General features: G+C 38.8%; 1 protein-coding gene across 2 annotated transcripts; it reads left to right on the plus strand.

Moving 5' to 3' along the window:
* Positions 1-263: 263 nt before the first annotated feature.
* Positions 264-19,459, plus strand: LOC108222523 (uncharacterized). 2 transcript variants are annotated; one of them, XM_064083605.1, is made up of 9 exons: positions 264-793; positions 1,549-1,582; positions 1,704-1,907; positions 2,366-2,455; positions 2,954-3,019; positions 3,150-3,241; positions 3,365-3,412; positions 3,524-3,631; positions 19,271-19,459. In XM_064083605.1, the coding sequence occupies exons 1-9, from the start codon at positions 498-500 to the stop codon at positions 19,296-19,298; spliced, it is 966 nt and encodes a 321-aa protein (XP_063939675.1). In that variant the 5' UTR covers positions 264-497; the 3' UTR covers positions 19,299-19,459. The 2 variants fall into 2 exon arrangements, with proteins under 2 accessions (XP_063939675.1, XP_063939669.1); XM_064083599.1 differs by lacking the exon at positions 19,271-19,459 and adding an exon at positions 17,582-17,817 and having other exon boundaries at positions 346-793.
* The last annotated feature ends 605 nt before the right edge of the window (positions 19,460-20,064 follow it).

Genomic DNA, 20,064 nt, shown 5'->3' on the forward strand with positions numbered 1-20,064 from the left:
GCCAATCAATATAACAAATACAATCGAAACACGTGTATTACATGTCGATAATAACCCATGTCTAATTTAGCCAACTAATTTTAGCCGATCCCGTCGGATAAACGCTCTTTTCGGCACCAGGGGAATTGCTCTTAGCCTAGTAAATAAATTCAACCATGTGTCAGTGTCTCAGCTTTTACCACGCAATCTTTAAGGCTATCTAGTACAGTAGTTCAATTCTGTGATCTATCATTAAATTCTACCATGACCAAAACAGTAGTAATACACTAGTAACAACTCAACTCACAACTCACCAGTCAGAAAAATCATCTGCTCACAAGCTCACAAGTCACACCTCACTCTCTTTCTGTTTATGTCACCAACTAATCCCACAAATCAAGAAACCCCATTCCATTTTCTTGATTTCCAATTCAGTGGGACTTCCTAAAAGACTAACACTTCAGAATTTAGACTACATGTATATATCAACACTGCATAATTAGCAAGATATCAATCAAATGGCCTTAAACACAGTAGGTGATGCTGTGGGATTAGACTATTGGCTTCAGTGGCAAGTTCTTGTTTGTGCCTTAATTATCATAATCCCATTAGGAATTTCACTTAAAATTACCATCAGAAGTAGTGGAAATGGTCATCAACAGCTCAAGTCTTGTGATTTATGGCTACCATGTTGGAAAAATCTTCATCCCAAGTGGCTTTTGCTATACAGGGTCATAGCTTTCTGCTCCATGGCTTTCTTGCTGTATCAGACTGTGGCCTCTTTTGGTCTTTTTGTCTTCTATTTCTATACACAGTATGGTTTCCTCTTAGCTTAAACTCTTTCATTTGCTTTAATTTTTGTCATTTATGGTCTTGATAACTTAGTGTTGGAAATGATTAGAAATAGTAGCATGTTTTGTTAGTATAATAGTATCTCTTTTTGTTGAAAATTAGTAGGACATATCTTAACTAACTGTTACCTTTTCAGTGTCATTGTTCATAACTAACTCAATTGTTAATAGTATGTTTAGTGGGGAAATTAATTGATTTTCCATTAATTTGCTATTTTGCAATAATGAAATATATAGCTTTACTCTTGGTGAATATTGTCAGTGAGTTTTGCACTTGTGCTGCTTAACTCTTTTTGGAACAGGAGTTCATGTCTACTTATGTAATTGCATTGGTAAAGTAAGAGAGTTTGTTCGGTTGAGCAATCAGTTTCAGAGATTATGCCTAATGCTTTTGCATTGTCATTGTTGGTAATGATGTGATTTGACTTTGTTCATTTGATTCTTTGAGTCTTTCTATGCGCGCTACTTTGCAGAACTTTATCTGCAAATCGTAGCTATGCAGCCAGACATCCAACTAGTGTGGGCTGATGTATTACCAGAATCATAGTGGATGTATTGTACTGTAATAGGAATGTGTGTTTATAATATTTATCTGTGATCTTTAGATTTTTTGGGAGTTTATTAGATTACAATTTGATTAAATTGGCCATGTCCATATGATGAACTTCAATGTGTGTGACAAATCTATTAAAATCTACTTCGCCGAACTGATTTGCAGGTGGACTTTTACATTGGTGCTGCTTTACTTTGCGGTATGCCTTCTTTTGGTTTTCACTGGTGTTTTTTGAAATGGATTTACTTCTATTTATCCTTATAGATACATGTTGCTTGCACTTAGACTTCGCTTCCTATGCTAATTCATTTTTCGTGCAGATTGGAATTATTGTATCCTCCCGTGGGTGCTCGATGTACTCAAAGAAACCTTCTACTCAGGTTGCTGACGGAGATACGCTCTCTAAGAAGGATCACCATGAGAAGGCTAATAATTTTACTACAAATGTCAAGGCCATAGAAACAAAAAGCTTAAGTGGTCAAGAAGCAGGAGCTTTGGAAATTCTTATGCATTCTATATATCATGTCAGTCAATGCAATTTATTGGTTTCAACTTTTCCAGTTCTTTTTTTCGTAAAACAAGCATTATATTATGCCTCACTTGACCCAATAAATTACAAATAATGATTTAAACAATTCATCTAAGCATACTAGCTGCAAGGTACTGTATCTGGACCGCATATAGGACTGATCACTTCTGTTTGGTAGTTTGCCATTGCTTTTGATCCCCTCCTACATATTAGACTAAGAGTGATCCATCCTTTATGTACACAAGAGCTAATACAGAAAATAGAACCATTAGCATGTAGGATTGACTAGGATGTAAAAGACAGTGCCATAAATAGATTAACAGATATCTGCAATCCCGTAGATCATAACATCACCTTTGTTCATATAAGGATATGGCGCAACTACGACATTTTCTAAGCTCAAAGATATATGATTTATAGCTCTATGCTGAAGTTGATTTTACTGTTTTACAGGCATGTGCTGGTGCTGTCGTGCTAACAGACTTGGTGTTTTGGTTCATTTTAGTTCCATTGATGTCAGGGAAAGATTTTAAACTCACCGTGGTGGGTTCTGCTGTTACTTTCTTCTTTCTTAACATAGGTTCATCAGATCTAGTCTAAACTTCGAGCTTTGGTTATTAGTAGTTTTACTGCTTTGAGCTCTATAGTTTACCAAACAATCATTTTTCAGCCCCCCGTTTCCCTATTTCAGACATTGTTGCAACTTGTGTGCTTCTAGCATTACATATGAACTTGCAAGATTTAGACTAAATAGATATTGTGTATCATTTACAAAGAGTTTCCTAAATAATGTATGGTAAACTTCTGGTTGCTTCCTATAGAATAGCATGCAGTTACTGTTGCATCCTTAAGCAGCCAACTTAAATGGTATTGCGGGCAAACAAAAAACCAACTTATAAATACAATATCATGCTGCAATGCAGTTATTTTTGCATTATATTTTTAACCATTTGCATCTATGACACTACTTTTTATAGTCCTGATGATTCAGTTGTTAATACTGATATTCTGCTTCTCTCTTAACCATTTTTTTATGGGCAGTTAATTGGGCTAATGCATTCTGTGAATGTTGTTTTCCTTCTCCTGGATTCAGCCTTCAACAATCATGTAAGTAGTCAACTTCCATGACTGTATGACAAGACGAACGCATATCAATTTTAATATAGTATACGAGACTGCTTTCCAACTCATTTTTCTACTCTCAAGCACTACTAATCTGTATGCGTCGACGTTTCAGCCATTCCCTTGGTCTCGATTCACATATTTTGTGCTGTGGACTGGCGCCTATATTATTTTTCAGTGGACAATTCATGCTTGTGGAGTTACATGGTAAAAGGACTTCCCTGTTATAAAAACTTACAAATAAACATTATGACTTGACTTTATAGTGTTTAATTTTTTGTTTCTCCTTTCATTATCTGTAAACTGATTTTGCATCATTTCCGCTCATAGGTGGCCTTATCCTTTCCTCGAGCTAAATACTCCATGGGCACCTGCCTGGTAACACCCCCCCCCCCCCCCCACACACACACACCCACACCCACCACCCCCAAATCAATCCAGATATTGTCAAACATCTAAACTATTATGATTAAAATTTGCTCCCTGCAGGTATTTTGGTATGGCTCTGTTTCATGTTCCTTGTTATGGACTATATGCACTCCTCGTAAAAGCAAAAGACTTTGTTTTCTCAAGGATCTTCCCCCATGCATTTTTAAGGTTATGTTAAAAACTCTCTCTCTAATTTAAACTTTCTATACATATTACTATTTCTTAATCTCTTTTAAAATTTACCTTATATCTGATTTGAAACACATCTCTCTCCGAAGCTAGACGATTAATTAGGTGACAATTAGTTACTCTGCTAGTAATATGATCAGTGTTATATACAGTACAAACACTATCTACCTCATTCCTTTTCTTTCAGGCTCCCTCACATTTGTAACCAGTATGTTCGAGCTCTTTTAAAAAACAACCAGTTTTTTTTCGAGTTTTCAAAACTAACCAGTCTAAATGTTTCGAGTTTGGGCGACCCAAACGGGAAGGTGGGCAACAGCATGAGGCGTCCCTGCCACGGGCGACCCCTGCTATATATTTTGGCAATATGGGTCGCCCTATACACAGGCGACCCTGCCTTATTTAAAAAAAAAAATTAAATATTTGTAATGTTTTGGCAATCGGCATATTCTTATATATTATTTATATTATTATATTTTATAATATTATAATGATATAATATTATAAAATTATTTTATATTAATTATAAAATATAATATTATAGATTGTAATATTTAAATATTTAAGCTCATACAAGGTAATTAATTTTTACCTTTTGGTGCTTATTTTATTATTGTTAATCCGAAAACGTCATGTAAAATCTTGTTCCGAATGCATTTGACCAAACACAACAAAGTTTATTCATAAAGGATGGTAAAACAACGATAATACGGCTTAAACTAAAAAGCAGAAAACAATCACGACGCTACTACAGACCACTTATTCGTCATCGGACATGACACTATCAGAATAATAATCTGGACTGGCTACCAATGCAAGGTATTGTTGTTCCTTAAACCAGTCCCCTTCTTCTCGAAACATCCTAGCATCATCGTATAGACTCTGACGATGCAGTTGCAGATTCATGCGATTCTCCTCTTCTCTCGCTCTGAAGAGCGCGGCCTCCATCTGGTGCGGCGTTTCTCGAGGCATAGTACGAGCCCTTTGTTTAGGAATTGGAATCCCAGCTAGTGCACAACGTTCCCTGCACACTTCAAGCGTACGCACACGCCACTCCCATTCATGCAACATGGTGGTAATCGACTCGGGGGAGTAGCTTAAATTAGGGTTTAAAGAGTACCTAAAATCATCATCACACCACCATTTTCTACCCATGGCAACAAACAGATCACCTGGTGTGTAATTCATGATTTATGATGAACTATATCTTGTGCGAGTTCTATGGTTGTGTGTGCATTATGCATATTGTATGTGAACCTATTTATAGGCATAGCATAACATTGCAACGAAATAATGCTGATATTCGCATGATCAACAGTATCTCATAATGCAGAGGCTCACATGATCAACAATAGCTCATAATGCAGAGGTTCACATGATCAACAGTAGGTCATAAAGTAAAGCTTCACAAGACACTGCAAAAAGAAAGGCTGCATTAGAAATAAAGTTTCTCACTTTAAAGATTACTGACTCAGTATACGGAACCCACGTTTTCATACGGCCACTCTAAAGATTAGACTACACACTGCCAAACTATAGCATGCATTTAAAAAAAAGATTCACATGAGCACAGTTAAAGGACTTGTCAATTCCAGAATTATTATCATATCCTCAAATAAATTCAGCTCAACAATAATCCATTGGCCTATAAATAGGTCATTCATTATGGTTGATACACATACATTCAACCAAACAAACACATAATTCATTCATCACTTAAGCTGAAAATGGATAAGGGCAAAGCACCAATGACCCCCGGCTACGAAAAACGCCTCAAACAGCAACAAGAGAGAAGACAGCCGGAGCTATTGTTGGGAGGGATGCGCAACAACCGAAACAACCAACAACCTGAAGCAGCTCCTAAAAGCAAACCACCACCGGTCGTGCAACAAAAGCGTCGCCCACCGTTGGGACAGATGCCCACGAATCAGCATCCAGAGAGGGCTCCAATGAGCCTGAGAGAGGAGATCCTACAAGAGAAACGCCGCCAGGCTCAACATGCCTATGACGTGAAGAAGTGGAAGATTCACTTTCGTAAAATGCGCAAGTATATATTAACAGGAGAATTAGAAGGGGTAAAGATTGGCTGCCGACGGAGGAGGTTGAAATCCAGAAGAAAAAAATTCCTAAAGTTTGCAAACTCTATTCTCGACGACATCGTGAGATGGGTATCCCATTTTGTGATGATCGCTGGGAATATTATGCAGATGAAATCGATAAGGAATGCGCCGAATTGCAGGCTAAACTTGAGGCACGTGAGGAAGCTGAATTTTGGGAGGAGTGGGGAGATGTGCCCAATATAAATTATAACTGCCGTCAAGTACAAATGCCTATCCCGTGGGCCGCTGATGATGATGAAGATGAAGATGAAGGTGGTGATGATGATGATGGTGGAGATGATGATGATGAGTATTATGTCGAGATCACTCAGGATTGAGAACATTGATCAAATCGAACTTATGTCATGTTCTCATTTTAATCAAATTTAATTTTATTTGAAAATTTATGTAATGTTTGTGTTTCCCTTAAGTTTATGTAATGTCCTTTATGAATGAACTTTGTTGTGTTTTGTCAGTGGAAGAGAAGATATTATTTGACGAATTCGGATTAACAATAATAAAAAACAAGCACTAAAAAGAAAAATACAGATTAAAACCCCTAAATGGAAATTACACAGAGGGGTCAACATTGTACAATGGAGACCTTCTGCTACGTCTAGTGTGTCATTCTTTCTTGCAGCGGCCACATTTGTGACCTGTACAGGAACTGTCCATCTCCGTTCGTTTTCTGACGGATTGACCCCTTTCTCCTCGTTTCTGCCTTCTCTTTCGCAAAGCCTCGTTCGGTACCACAGTTCCAAACATTCGCCACTCCACTGGCAAATCAATATCCAAATACCCAGTCGCTGGTAATGGATATATCATTGGCTCCCACAATTTCAACAAAGTGGAGTTGTAGTGGAAGGGGCCGATCCACTGTCTCCAGTTTAAATGATTGTGGTTGCAAGCAGCAATCAAATGTGAACACGGCAGGCGGTGGCAAGCCCATTTCCCGCAAGTGCATGTACGCTGAGTTATGTCAACCACCTGTGTGTTCCCGCCCTTATTAATCCCTTTAAACCTGTACCTTTGCGTCTTTACGAAGAACAAACCGGTTCCTCGATTAAACGTTTCGACCCGGTGCCCGTTCGATTTGGCTGCAATCTTCTCCAACTGATTTCTCATCCTTAGACAAAGTTCATGACCTTCGCTCATGCCCTCAAGCACTGCGTTCGTCTTCTTGTTGACCGTCCTAACAGTTTAATAAAACAGGAATTCAATCATTGCGGTCACAGGTAGGTGCCGAGCCACGCGCGCGTTATCATTAAAGCTCTCCGTCATGTTTGTGGTGGCTTGGCCGTAACGAGCATGGCCCGTGTCATGACAAATTGTCCAGAGGGCAGGATTTATCCCTTGCAGCCACCTCAAGCCTTGAGGAGAAATCTCCCCAGTCTTTTTCATGTAGGCATCATGTTTCCTAATCTGTGGCGTACTGCCGGCTAGCTACATATACATCTTCAGCTCCTTTCCAGGGTATGCCTTTGAGAAGTTGCTCCTAACATGATGGAGGCAGACTGTGAAAGCCCAAAGGCGGGGTAAAACCACTCCGTTCGTCATTCATTGCAGCAAGGATCCTCGTGGCACGGTCAGATATAATACAAACCCCCAGTCTATCTCGGCATACATGTCTTCGCAAAAGACGTAGAAACCAAGACCAATTTTTCGTTGTTTCCTCATCAACAAGGGCGAAGCTTATGGGATATTGGTGGTTATTAGAGTCGACTCCCACCGCTACGAGCAACTTCCCATTATACGTTCTCTTAAGAAATGTACCATCAATGGAAATAACCGGCTGTGCATTCTTCCAACCATCAATGCTTGCTTTCAAGCACCAAAATGCACGAACAAATGTCGATGTACCCCTCTCGATATGATGTGGAACAACCTCAACCACAACTACACTTCCGACATTTGTACAGGCCATGACATTCAGGAACCGAAGGAGCTCGTTGTAGGTTGTCTTCCGGCTACCATAAACGCTCTCCATGGCGGCCATCTTCCCCCTCCATGCTTTCATGTAACTGACCAAATGCTGGTACTCATCATTGACCTTTGTGATGATGTTGCTTACCTTCAATTAAGGGGTCTGGGACACCTGTTGAAACAAAACATATTAACATTAACGATGAATAATAAACGAAAATAGTCAGTCATATAATGATATTCAAGGTTGTACGACTTACGTAGGGAGCAATTACATAGCCAATCATTTTTGCAGAAATTTTGCGGTGGTCCTGCGTCGGCCTATCTAGTAGGCATGTGTGATTCTATGGACATTTAGTTATTTGAAAAAGGCCGTGAGACTTCTTTTTCGCGGCCCCTAGCTTCCATTTGCAGTTTGAAACCACACACTTTGCTTTGTAGACCTGCGGGGTGCTTTTCTCCATGATGTAGTTCCGATCTGTCCTTATGTGTGCCTGTTTCACAGCAGATATGAGCACTTCCTTGCTAGCAAATAGAGCTTCTTCGGTCAGCTCATCGGTGGCGGGATCAAACCTGAGTGACATAAGTGCGTCCGTGTTGGACACTATCACAGGCTCGTAGGATCCAAACCAGGCAGCTCTAGGTGAATAGTCAATGCCTGTGTTTGCAAATGCATGTTTCCCTCTCGGTCTTCATCGGAATCAGCCTCCGAGAAATCTTCACTTTCCGCAACCTCCTCCTGTGACAGTTTCCAGTCCGAATCGTCACTGCTGCTTATAGCTCTTTCCGAGCCATAATCTTCATCTTCCTCCTCGTTCTCCAGTGCAAGAGCTATAGCTGCACCTCTTTTCAGCGTTTGACGACGCTGTGATGGCTGTCTTCCACTCAAATCGTCCTCCTCCACAACCTCTTCAACAACAAAACGACCCGTATTACTCGAGCCGCCACCAAACTTCCCAACCGTCCCGTAGTTGTAGCCGCTAAACCACCCTGGCATGCCCCCGAACTCGCTTTGTCCATAGTTCCCCCCATAATCGCCTCCAAAACTCCCACCGTAGTTTTCAATATAATTTGCAATTTGACCAGCTGCAGCGGTTTGTCCGGATTGTTGGGTAAATGGCCCTCCATAGTGTTGGCTCGGTTAAGCAATACTCTCAGCCTCGGTAAACAATGATACGTCTCTCCCCAAGTGAAATCTCACGGGGATACTTAACATTCTACTAACATCGTCGTCCGATTTAACAGACTTGACAAAGAACCCCGAAACGAGGTTACCAACCCCGATTCGAGAATATTTGACACTAAGCTTGACTTCTCAATGATGCCTACTTATATGCATCAACCCGAACACCATATCTCGTAATTCTTCAAGTGAGGTGCTTAATTTCACATACATCATTTCTTTCGGATCTAAAGTGTAGAGAACATCGTTATCTTGCTTTATGATTTCACCTCCCCAGAAGAAATTAATGTTTACGTATCCATCCATTTTTGTTTTGGGTTTTTTTGGTGGTTTTGGTGGTTTTGGTGTTCTGATAGATTGCCTATGAGGTTTTGATTGAAGTGATGATGGTTTTGTGCATAGGCAACAACAAATGCTTCAGCTTTTAAGGACGCATTTCAAAGTTAACCACTGTGCTTCCACTTATTATTGCTTCCACTTATTGGTTTGCAATAAATCTATCACTGAGCAAGCTGCATAAATTGATATTATTGCATGCTGCACTATGTGTTAAATGTGAGGGATTTGACCATACGAAAAAAGCTGCTGCACACTCTTCAAAAAAAATAATTGCATGACTTTAATGAAGTTTGTAAAAATTTTAACCCTTCAATGAATGATTCTCTGGACAAGCTGAGCTGCATAAATTGATATTGCATGCTGCACTACGAAAAAAGCTGCTGCAAAGAGATGATTTGACCATACGTTTTATTTTTTTCTCAGGCTCTTCAAAAAAAATATTAATATATATATATATATATATTAATATAATATATATTTTTTAAATTCAGGGTTAAATAATATAATCTAAATAATATATATATATATATATATATTCAGGATTAAATAATATAATCTAAATAATATAATTTAAATTCAGGATTAAATAATATAATCTAAATATTATTAATTAATATATATATTATTAATTAATCATTCATTAAAGGGTTAAATTTCTGCAAGTTTCATTAAAGTCATGCAATTATTTTTTTGATTAGTGTGCAACAGCTTTTTTCGTATGGTCAAATCCCTCATATTTAACACATAGTGCAGCATGCAATAATATCAATTTATGCAGCTTGCTCAGTGATAGATTTACTGCAAACCAATAAGTGGAGGCAATAATAAGTGGAAGCACATTGGTTAATTTTGAAATGCGTCTTTAAAAGCTGAAGCATTTGTTGTTGCCTATGCACAAAACCATCATCACTTCAAGAAAATCTCATAGGCAATCTATCAGAACACCAAAACCACCAAAACCAAAACCACCAAAAAAACCCAAAACAAAGATGGATGGATACGTAAACGTTAATTTCTTTTGGGGAGGTGAAATCATAAAGCAAGATAACGATGTTCTCTACACCTTAGATCCGAAAGAAATGATGTATGTGAAATTGGGCACCTCACTTGAAGAATTACGAGATATGGTGTTCGGGTTGATGCATATAAGTAGGCATCATTGGGATGTCAAATATCCTCGAATCGGGGTTGGTAACCTCGTTTCGGGATTCTTTGTCAAGTCTGTTAAATCGGACGACGATGTTAGTAGAATATTAAGTATCCCCGTGAGATTTCATTTGGGGGGAGACGTATCATTGTTTACCAAGGCTGAGAGTATTGCTCAACCGAGCCAACAGTATGGAGGGCCATTTACCCAACAATCCGGACAAACCGCTGCAGCTGGTCAAATTGCAAATTATGTTGAAAACTACGGTGGGAGTTTTAGAGGCGATTATGGGGGGAACTATGGACAAAGCGAGTTCGGGGGCATGCCAGGGTGGTTTAGCAGCTACAACTACGGGATGGTTGGGGAGTTTGGTGGCGGCTCGAGTAATACGGGTCGTTTTGTTGTTGAAGAGGTTGTGGAGGAGGACGATTTGAGTGGAAGACAGCCATCACCGCGTCGTCAAACGCCGAAAAGAGGTGCAACTATAGCTCTTGCACTGAAGAACGAGGAGGAAGATGAAGATTATGGCTCGGAAAGAGCCATAAGCAGCAGTGATGATTCGGACTGCAAACTTTCACAGGAGGAGGTTGCGGAAAGTGAAGATTTCTTGTAGGCTGATTCCGATGAAGACCGAGAGGGAAACATGCATTTGCAAACACAGGCATTGACTATTCATGAACCTAGAGCTGCCTACCCGTGACCGCAATGATTGAATTCCTGTTTTATTAAACTGTTAGGACGGTCAACAAGGAGAGGAACGCAGTGCTTGAGGGCATGAGCGAAGGTCATGAACTTTGTCTCAGGACGAGAAATCAGTTGGAGAAGATTGCAACCAAATCGAACGGGCACCGGGTCGAAACGTTTAATCGAAGAACCGGTTTGTTCTCCGTAAAGACGCAAATGTACAGGTTTAAAGGGATTAATAAGGGCGGGAACACGCAGGTGGTTGACATAACTCAGCGTACATGCATTTGCGGGAAATGGGCTTGCCACCGCCTGCCGTGTTCACATTTGATTGCTGCTTGCAACCACAATCATTTAAACTGGAGACTGTGGATTGGCCCGTTCCACTACAACTCCACTTTGTTGAACTTGTGGGAGCCAATGATATATCCATTACTAGGGACTGGGTATTGGGATATTGATTTGCCAGTGTAGTGGCGAATGTTTGGAACTGTGGTACCCAACGAGGCTTTGCGAAAGAGAAGGCAGAAACGAGGAGAAAGGGGTCAATCCGTCAGAAAACGAATGGAGATGGACAGTTCCCGTACAGGTCACAAATGTGGCCGCTGCAAGCAAGAAGGGTACATTAGACGTAGCAGAAGGTGTCCATTGTACAATGTTGACCCCTCTGTGTAATTTCCATTTAGGGGTGTTAATCTGTATTTTTCTTTTTAGTGCTTGTTTTTTATTATTCTTAATCCGAATTCGTCAATTAATATCTTCTCTCCCACTGACAAAACACAACAAAGTTCATTCATAAAGAACATTACATAAACTTAAAGGAAACACAAACATTACATAAATTTTCAAATAAAATTACATTTGATTAAAATGAGAACATGACATAAGTTCAATTTGATCAATGTTCTCAATCCTGAGTGATGTCGATATAATACTCATCATTATCTCCATCATCATCATCATCATCATCATCATCATCATCATCATCATCATCATCATCATCATCATCATCATCATCATCATCATCATCATCTCCACCATCATCATCATCACCACCACCTTCATCTTCATCATCATCAGCGGCCCACGGGGTAGGCATTTGTACTTGACGGCAGTTATAATTTATATTGGGCACATCTCCCCACTCCTCCCAAAATTCAGCTTCCTCACGTGCCTCAAGTTTAGCCTGCAATTCGGCGCATTCCTTATCGATTTCATCTGCATAATATTCTTAGCGATCATCACAAAATGGGATACCCATTTCACGATGTTGTCGAGAATAGAGTTTGCAAACTTCAGGAAATTTTTTCTTCTCGATTTCAACCTCCTCCGTCGGCACCCAATCTTTGCCCCTCTAATTCTCCTATTAATATATTTGCGCATTTTGCGGAAGTGAATCCTCCACTTCTTCACGTCATAGTTGTTATATTCTATAGAAGTGAAGAACTAAATTGTATTGCAAAATAAAAGTAAGTACAGAGTAGCAGTATCTAGCTATATATATACAAGTGGCCTAACTAATTGACTAACTAATCTAGGCGGGAGAAGTGGTTATTGACAGCTGTAAACCAGCTGTAATACAACTGTAAACTCCACTACTTGTTTGTACATCCTACACTACTAATAGCCTCCCTCAAGTTGGGACTTGGTTGTTTATTAGGATCAAACAATCCCAACTTGGAGGATAACTTCTGCAACTGTGGAGAAGGTACTGTTTTGGTGAGAATATCAGCTAACTGGTGTGTAGTCGGAAGATATGTAAGCTGAATTAAACCTTCCAAAACTTTATCTCGAGTAAAGTGGCAATCCACTTCTATGTGCTTTGTTCGTTCGTGAAAGACTGGATTTTTAGCGATATGGATTGCTGACTGATTATCACAATGGAGAGTTACAGGACATAAGTCATTGACCCCCAGTTCTTGTAGCAATCGAACTGCCCAGCTGACTTCAGATGCTGCAGAAGCCATCGCCCTGTATTCTGCTTCAGAACTGGATTTCGAAACTGTGGTCTGTTTCTTCGACTTCCAGACAATGGGAGAATTTCCAAACATTAGCACATAACCAGTAACTGACCTTCGTGTATCTGGACACGAGGCCCAATCTGAATCAGAATACGCCTGCAAAGTAAGATTATTCGCCCCTTGCAGAAGTATTCCTTGACCTGCAGTATACTTGATATAGCTAAGGGTGTGCAACAAAGCCTCATAGTGAGCTGTGGAGGGACAATGCATAAACTGACTTAAGACTTGAACTGAGTAACTTAAGTCTGGTCTAGTATTTGTCAAGAAATTTAGTTTCCCAACCAGAGATCTATACAGTTCTGGATTAGACAAGGCAGGACTTCCTGAACTACTGAGTTTAAGATGCAAAGGTAATGGAGTAACTGCCTTTGGTAATAAGGGGTCAGGACAGCACTCAAGTAACTCTTTTGTAAATTTCTTTTGACTAATAACAGTCCCTTCTGGAAGATAAGAAATTTCCATGCCAAGAAAGTAATGCAGCACTCCTAAATCTTTGATACTAAAAACATTATTCAGATGATCTTTGATGAACTGAATGTGTGATGAATTACTACCTGTGATGATAATATCATCTACATAAACAGCCATAATAGTGGTGTCTGGTCCTTCTTTATGAATGAATAGGCTATAGTCATTTTTGGACTGCTGAAAGTCATTTTGAACCAACTCAACAGCTAGTTTGGCTGACCACTGTCTGGAGGCCTGTTTCAAACCATAAAGGGACTTCCGTAATTTGCAAACCTTATTCTCAGGGTTATTAAAACCAGGAGGTGGATACATGTAGACTTCCTCAAACAAATCGCCATGTAAAAACGCATTATTAACGTCTAGCTGATGAATAGTCCACTTCCTGTTAGCAGCTAAAGCAATGATAGATCGAACAGTGCTCATCTTCACTACTGGTGAGAATGTCTCCATATAATCAATACCAAACTTTTGTGTAAAACCTTTAGCTACTAGACGTGCCTTACATCGTTCTAGTGAGCCATCTGCATGTAGTTTTACTCTAAAAACCCACCTACAACCAATCGGTTTCTTCCCATCTGGTAAATCAACAAGATCCCAAGTCTGATTTGCCTCTAAGGCCTTTAGTTCTTTGTCCATTGCCTCAATCCAGAGTGGATGTTTAGCTGCCTCCTCATAACATGAAGGCTCAGTAATAACAGAATTTGCAGCCATCAAACTAACACAGGACTCAGGTAAACATGTGTTAGGGACAATATTACACCAATGAGAAGGCAATGCTGTATTGGTGTATGACATCTGACAATGATAGTCATTTAGATAGGCAGGAAAATTTTTAGACCTAGTAGACATTCTAGTTGGTTGTGGTGGAGACTCAGTATGGATTGTAGACTCAGTTGACTCAGTAGAGCTAAAATCCATCAGATTTGAGGTACTGGATGTAGGAGGAGTAGGATTCTGAGTCTGTGACTCATTTGAGTGTGTCTGTTCTGAAGGAATTTCAAGAATTGGCTCAGAAGAAATATCAGTATCAATATAAGGAGTGGTAGCCTTAGGTAAAAATATCTCAGAAAGAAATTTGGATATATCAGTCTGTGGTGATGCAATCACATGAAAAGGGAACACTTTCTCATAAAAAATCACATTTCTAGATACTGAAGTAGAATGATTTTTTAGATCATATACCCTGTATCCTTTCTGTGAAGAAGAATAACCTACAAACACATGTGCAGTTGCTCTAGGTTGAAACTTACTTCTATTGACATCTAGAGTAGAGACATAACATAGACATCCAAAAGTCTTAAGATGATCAAGAGAAGGAACAGTATCATATAATCTGTAGTAAGGTGTTTGGTGCTCAATGGACTTCAAAGGCATTCTATTTATCAAGTATGCAGCACACATCACAGATTCCCCCCAGAACTTATCAGGTAGCTTAGCATGAATAGACAAAGCTCTAGCAGTTTCTAACAGATGTCTGTGCTTCCTCTCCACAACCCCATTTTGTTGTGGAGTGTAAGCACAGCTTGTTTGGTGTTCTATGCCTTTGGACAAAAATAATTGTTTGGATGCCCCTTCACAAAATTCTTTAGCATTATCACTTCTAATGCATAACACAGACTTCTTGAATTGTGTCTCAACATATTGCAGAAAATTAGCAAGAATAGCAGGTACTTCAGACTTAAATTTCAGCAAGTGAATCCATGTAAATCTTGTAAAGTCATCTACTATTGTAAGAAATTGAGAACAACCAGAAGTACTTTTAGTCCTATAAGGACCCCACAGGTCAACATGAATCAATTGGAAAGCACTTACAGACTTAATATGACTTGATTGAAAAGGCCTTTTAGTTTGTTTGGCAGCATGACAAACTTGACATATAGTAGAATTTTGACATTCATTTATTGACAACTCTGGCAGTAACAGCTTCATTTGAGAGAAAGGTAGATGACCAAGTCTGAGATGCCACATTTGAGTGTCCTCCACAGCACCAAAACAAGAAGCTTCTATTCTGGAACTAGTCTGCAACTGGTTGTTTTGAACACTGTAGAGTCCATTTGACAATTTACCAAGTACAATCTGAGGCCTGTTCTGAGAAAGGCCCTGAATATAACAATATTCATTAGTAAAATTAATGCTGCAATGCAAATCTGAGCATAGTATGTTGACAGATAGTAACTTGAACTGGAACTGTGGAACATGTAGGACATTCTCAAGAATAATGTCATTGCTTAGATGTACTGAACCTACATGCATAACCTGTACTTTTGTGCCATCAGGAATAGTAATGAAATTGTCCTTATATGAAGAAGGTTCATAATGAGTAAAACTCTCCAGTTGAGGACATATATGATGTGTGGCACCACTATCTATGAGCCACTCATGTGTACTGGATGATAACATACAGTAAATACCTGCAAGTAGTGCATGTTTGGTATCATCTTGATCAGCATCAGGAACATTCTTGGTCTGGTGAAACAAGGTCATGAGTTGATTATACTGATCTGTGGGTATAGTAGTTTCATTTCCAGCTGTTGCATTGTTTGTCTCAGAAAACTGTGATAGAGCAGCCACTTTCTTTTCCTGTTGCTTTGCCTGAAAACCTGGAGGAAATCCATGAATACGGAAACACCTTTCAATGCTGTGTCCAGGTATATTGCAGTGAGTGCAGAAATAGCTAGGTTTGGTGTTCTTCTTGGCATTAGGACCAGCATTGTTCCAGTTTGACTTGTTGCCAGCATTAAAATTTGGTTTGGAACCAGAAAACTTTCCCTGATTCTGGAACTTCCTCTTATCAGCATAGAAAGCCATAGCTTCAGTTTGAGTTGCATTAGACATCTCCTTGTGCCTCTCTTCTTGAACAAACAATCTGTAAGTCTGAGCAATGTTTGGCAGAGGTTGCATCATGAGAACATTGCCTCTGATAGTAGAGAAAGTGTCTGACAATTTCATCATGAATTGTAACACCTTGTGTTCTTGTTGTTTCTGAATCAGCCTTTGATTGATGTTACAAACACACTTGTGACAAGTACAAGAAGGTATGGGACTGACATCAGCCAAGCCATCCCATAGAGCCTTCATTTTAGTGAAAAACACAGAGACAGAGTCAGTGCCTTGAACAGCATCTGAAAGTTGTTGTTCCAAGGCATATGTCTGTGCAGCAGATGCAAATCCATAACGTTCCTCTAACTCAGTCCAGATTTCACAAGCAGTCTTCATGAACAAGACACTTTTCGCTATTGCTTCATCAAGATTGAAAATCAGCCAAGAAATGACCATGTCATTGCACCTTTCCCAATGTTTATACTCATTCGAAGCAACATCAGGAGCAGAGATAGTGCCATTAACAAAACCGAGCTTATTTTTAGTAGACAGCGTAAGCATCATAGAGCGTTTCCAGTTGTGAAAACCTGTGCCATTGAATTTGATCGAAACTAACTGTGTTGTGAACGTATCGGAAGGATGAATGTAATAGACACTAGATGGATCTTGATTAGGTTGTAAAGTCGCCATGAGTTCAATTAGGTCACAGAATTGAAACAATCACAGAAGCGCAAACAAACAGATCTCAGATGAACAAACAGTGAATCGATTTAGAAATCGATCTTAGATGAACAACTACTGCTACGGAATTGAAGAGAAAAGAAATCGCAACAGATCTGACTTAATATGTACGGAACTAATATGAACAAAACAACGAGAAAAAACTAACAACGAGAATGTAATCGAGAATGAAGAACGAAAACACCTGAAAAGAACTGAGCGAGCGTAAAGATGACGGAAAGCTTATGTGATTTCTGCCATGGATGCGCCAGCAAGCTCTGATACCATGTTATATTCTATAGAAGTGAAGAACTAAATTGTATTGCAAAATAAAAGTAAGTACAGAGTAGCAGTATCTAGCTATATATATACAAGTGGCCTAACTAATTGACTAACTAATCTAGGCGGGAGAAGTGGTTATTGACAGCTGTAAACCAGCTGTAATACAACTGTAAACTCCACTACTTGTTTGTACATCCTACACTACTAATAATAGTCATGTTGAGCCTGGCAGCGTTTCTCTTGTAGGATCTCCTCTGTCAGGCTCATTGGAGCCCCCTGGATGCTGATTCGTGGGCATCCGTCCCAACGGTGTGCGACGCTTTTTTTGCTCGACCGGTGGTGGTTTGCTTTTAGGAGCTGCTTCAGGTTGTTGGTTGTTTCGGTTGTTGCGCATCCCTCCCAACAATAGCTCCGGCTGTCTTCTCTCTTGTTGCTGTTTCAGGCGTTTTTCGTAGCCGGGGGTCATTGTTGCTTTGCCCTTATCCATTTTCAGCTTAAGTGATGAATGAATTATGTGTTTGTTTTGTTGAATGTATGTGTATCAACCATAATGAATGACCTATTTATAGGCCAATGGATTATTGTTGAGCTGAATTTATTTTTGGATATAATAATAATTCTGGAATTGACAAGTCCTTTAACTGTGCTCATGTGAATCTTTTTTTTAAATGCATGCTATAGTTTGGCAGTGTGTAGTCTAATCTATAGAGTGGCAGTATGAAAACGTGGGTTCTGTATACTGAGTCAGTAATCTTTAAAGTGAAAAACTTTATTTCTAATGCAGCCTTTCTTTTTGCAGTGTCTTGTGAAGCTTTACTTTATGACCTACTGTTGATCATGTGAACCTCTGCATTATGAGCTATTGTTGATCATGTGAACCTCTGTATTATGAGATACTGTTGATCATGTGAATATCAGCATTATTTCGTTGCAATGTTATGCTATGCCTATAAATAGGATCACATACAATATGCACAATGCACACACAACCATAGAACTCGCACAAGACATAGTTCATCATAAATCATGAATTACACACTAGGTGATCTGTTTGTTGCCGTGGGTAGAAAATGGTGGTGTGATGATGACTTTAGGTACTCTTTAAACCCTAATGTACGCTACTCCCATGAGTCGATTACCACCATGTTGCATGAGTGGTAGTGGCGTGTGTGTACGCTTGAAGTGTGCAGTGAACGTTGTGCACTAGCTGGGATTCCAATACCTTGCATTGGTTGCCAGTCCGGATTATTATTCTGATAGTGTCATGTCCGATGACGAATAAGTGGTCTGTAGTAGCGTCGTGATTGTTTTCTGATTTTTAGTTTAAGCCGTATTATCGTTGTTTTACTATCCTTTATAAGTAAACTTTGTTGTGTTTGGTCAAATGCATTCGGAACAAGATTTTACATGACGTTTTCAGATTAACAATAATAAAATAAGCACCAAAAGGTAAAAATTAATTACCTTGTATGAGCTTAAATATTTAAATATTACAATCTATAATATTATATTATATAATTAATATAAAATAATTTTATAATATTATATCATTATATATTATAATATTATAAAATATAATAATATAAATAATATATAAAAATATGCCAATTGCTAAAACATTACTAATATTCAATTTTTTTTTATATAAGGCAGGGTCGCCCGTGTGTATAGGGCGACCCATATTGCCAAAATATATAGCAGGGGTTGCCCGTGGCAGGGGCGCCCCATGTTGTTGCCCACCTTCCCGTTTGGGTGGCCCAAACTCGAAACATTTAGACCGGTTAATTTGGAAAACTCGAAAAAAAACTGGTTGTTTTTGAAAAGAGCTCGAACATACTGGTTACAAATGTGTGAGAGCCCCTTTCTATTGCTAATGTATGCTCTCCTGTCAATTAATGGTCACTCGTATATGCTAACAAATCTTGTACATGGCAGGGTTACAATGGAGAAGAAGCAACCTTGAAATCTCCACGTTCCCCCACCTATTGTTAATGCTCATTTCTGATTGTATTAAACATTGAACGATTAGTCAGGTGAAGTAGTCAGGTACACTTCACCATTTGTAATGGATGTCAGATTCTATAATTTATGCACATATATCGTACGAAGTATAGTTTAGTTTTACTCGTTTGTATTGTTTATCAGTTGTCGGAGGTCAAAACGGGGTAACATAAAATGCATGGTGCATGGCTTAGGCAAGAACAGAAGAATGCAACTTAAGTCTGAACACAGGGAAAGAATGTATAATCACAGGAATTATGTCTCAATCTTTACTTGAACAGTCGTGTCTGAATCTGTAGATATATAGAAGGTTCAGCTCTCAATCTTTTATTCCAAGAAAGGATAAGGAGTTTTACTACATGGAAGATATATACTTGGTAAAATCACTTTAACGCAGTGTTCTGAAAGTCTTTGGACTTGTTAGGTGTTTTTTAGCGATTAATCGATAAATCAGGAAATAATCAAGATACTAATGAAACATATATCAATTTTAGATTATTATAATAATACATAATTTAATAATCATTTCTATTTTTTCATATTTAATATATACAATATAGGATCAATGAGCAAATAAATATATATCAAACACATTCCTTTCAAATGATGTAAAGATAACATAAATAAATATTATCTTTTTTTTTATAGGATATTAGGTTAAGTATAAGTGATAAAATATATTTATTTTATTATTGACCGCCTAGGCAGATGTTGACTCTTTACTATCG

The sequence above is a fragment of the Daucus carota genome, chromosome 1 (assembly GCF_001625215.2).
Source record: "Daucus carota subsp. sativus chromosome 1, DH1 v3.0, whole genome shotgun sequence".
NCBI lineage: Eukaryota > Viridiplantae > Streptophyta > Magnoliopsida > Apiales > Apiaceae > Daucus > Daucus carota.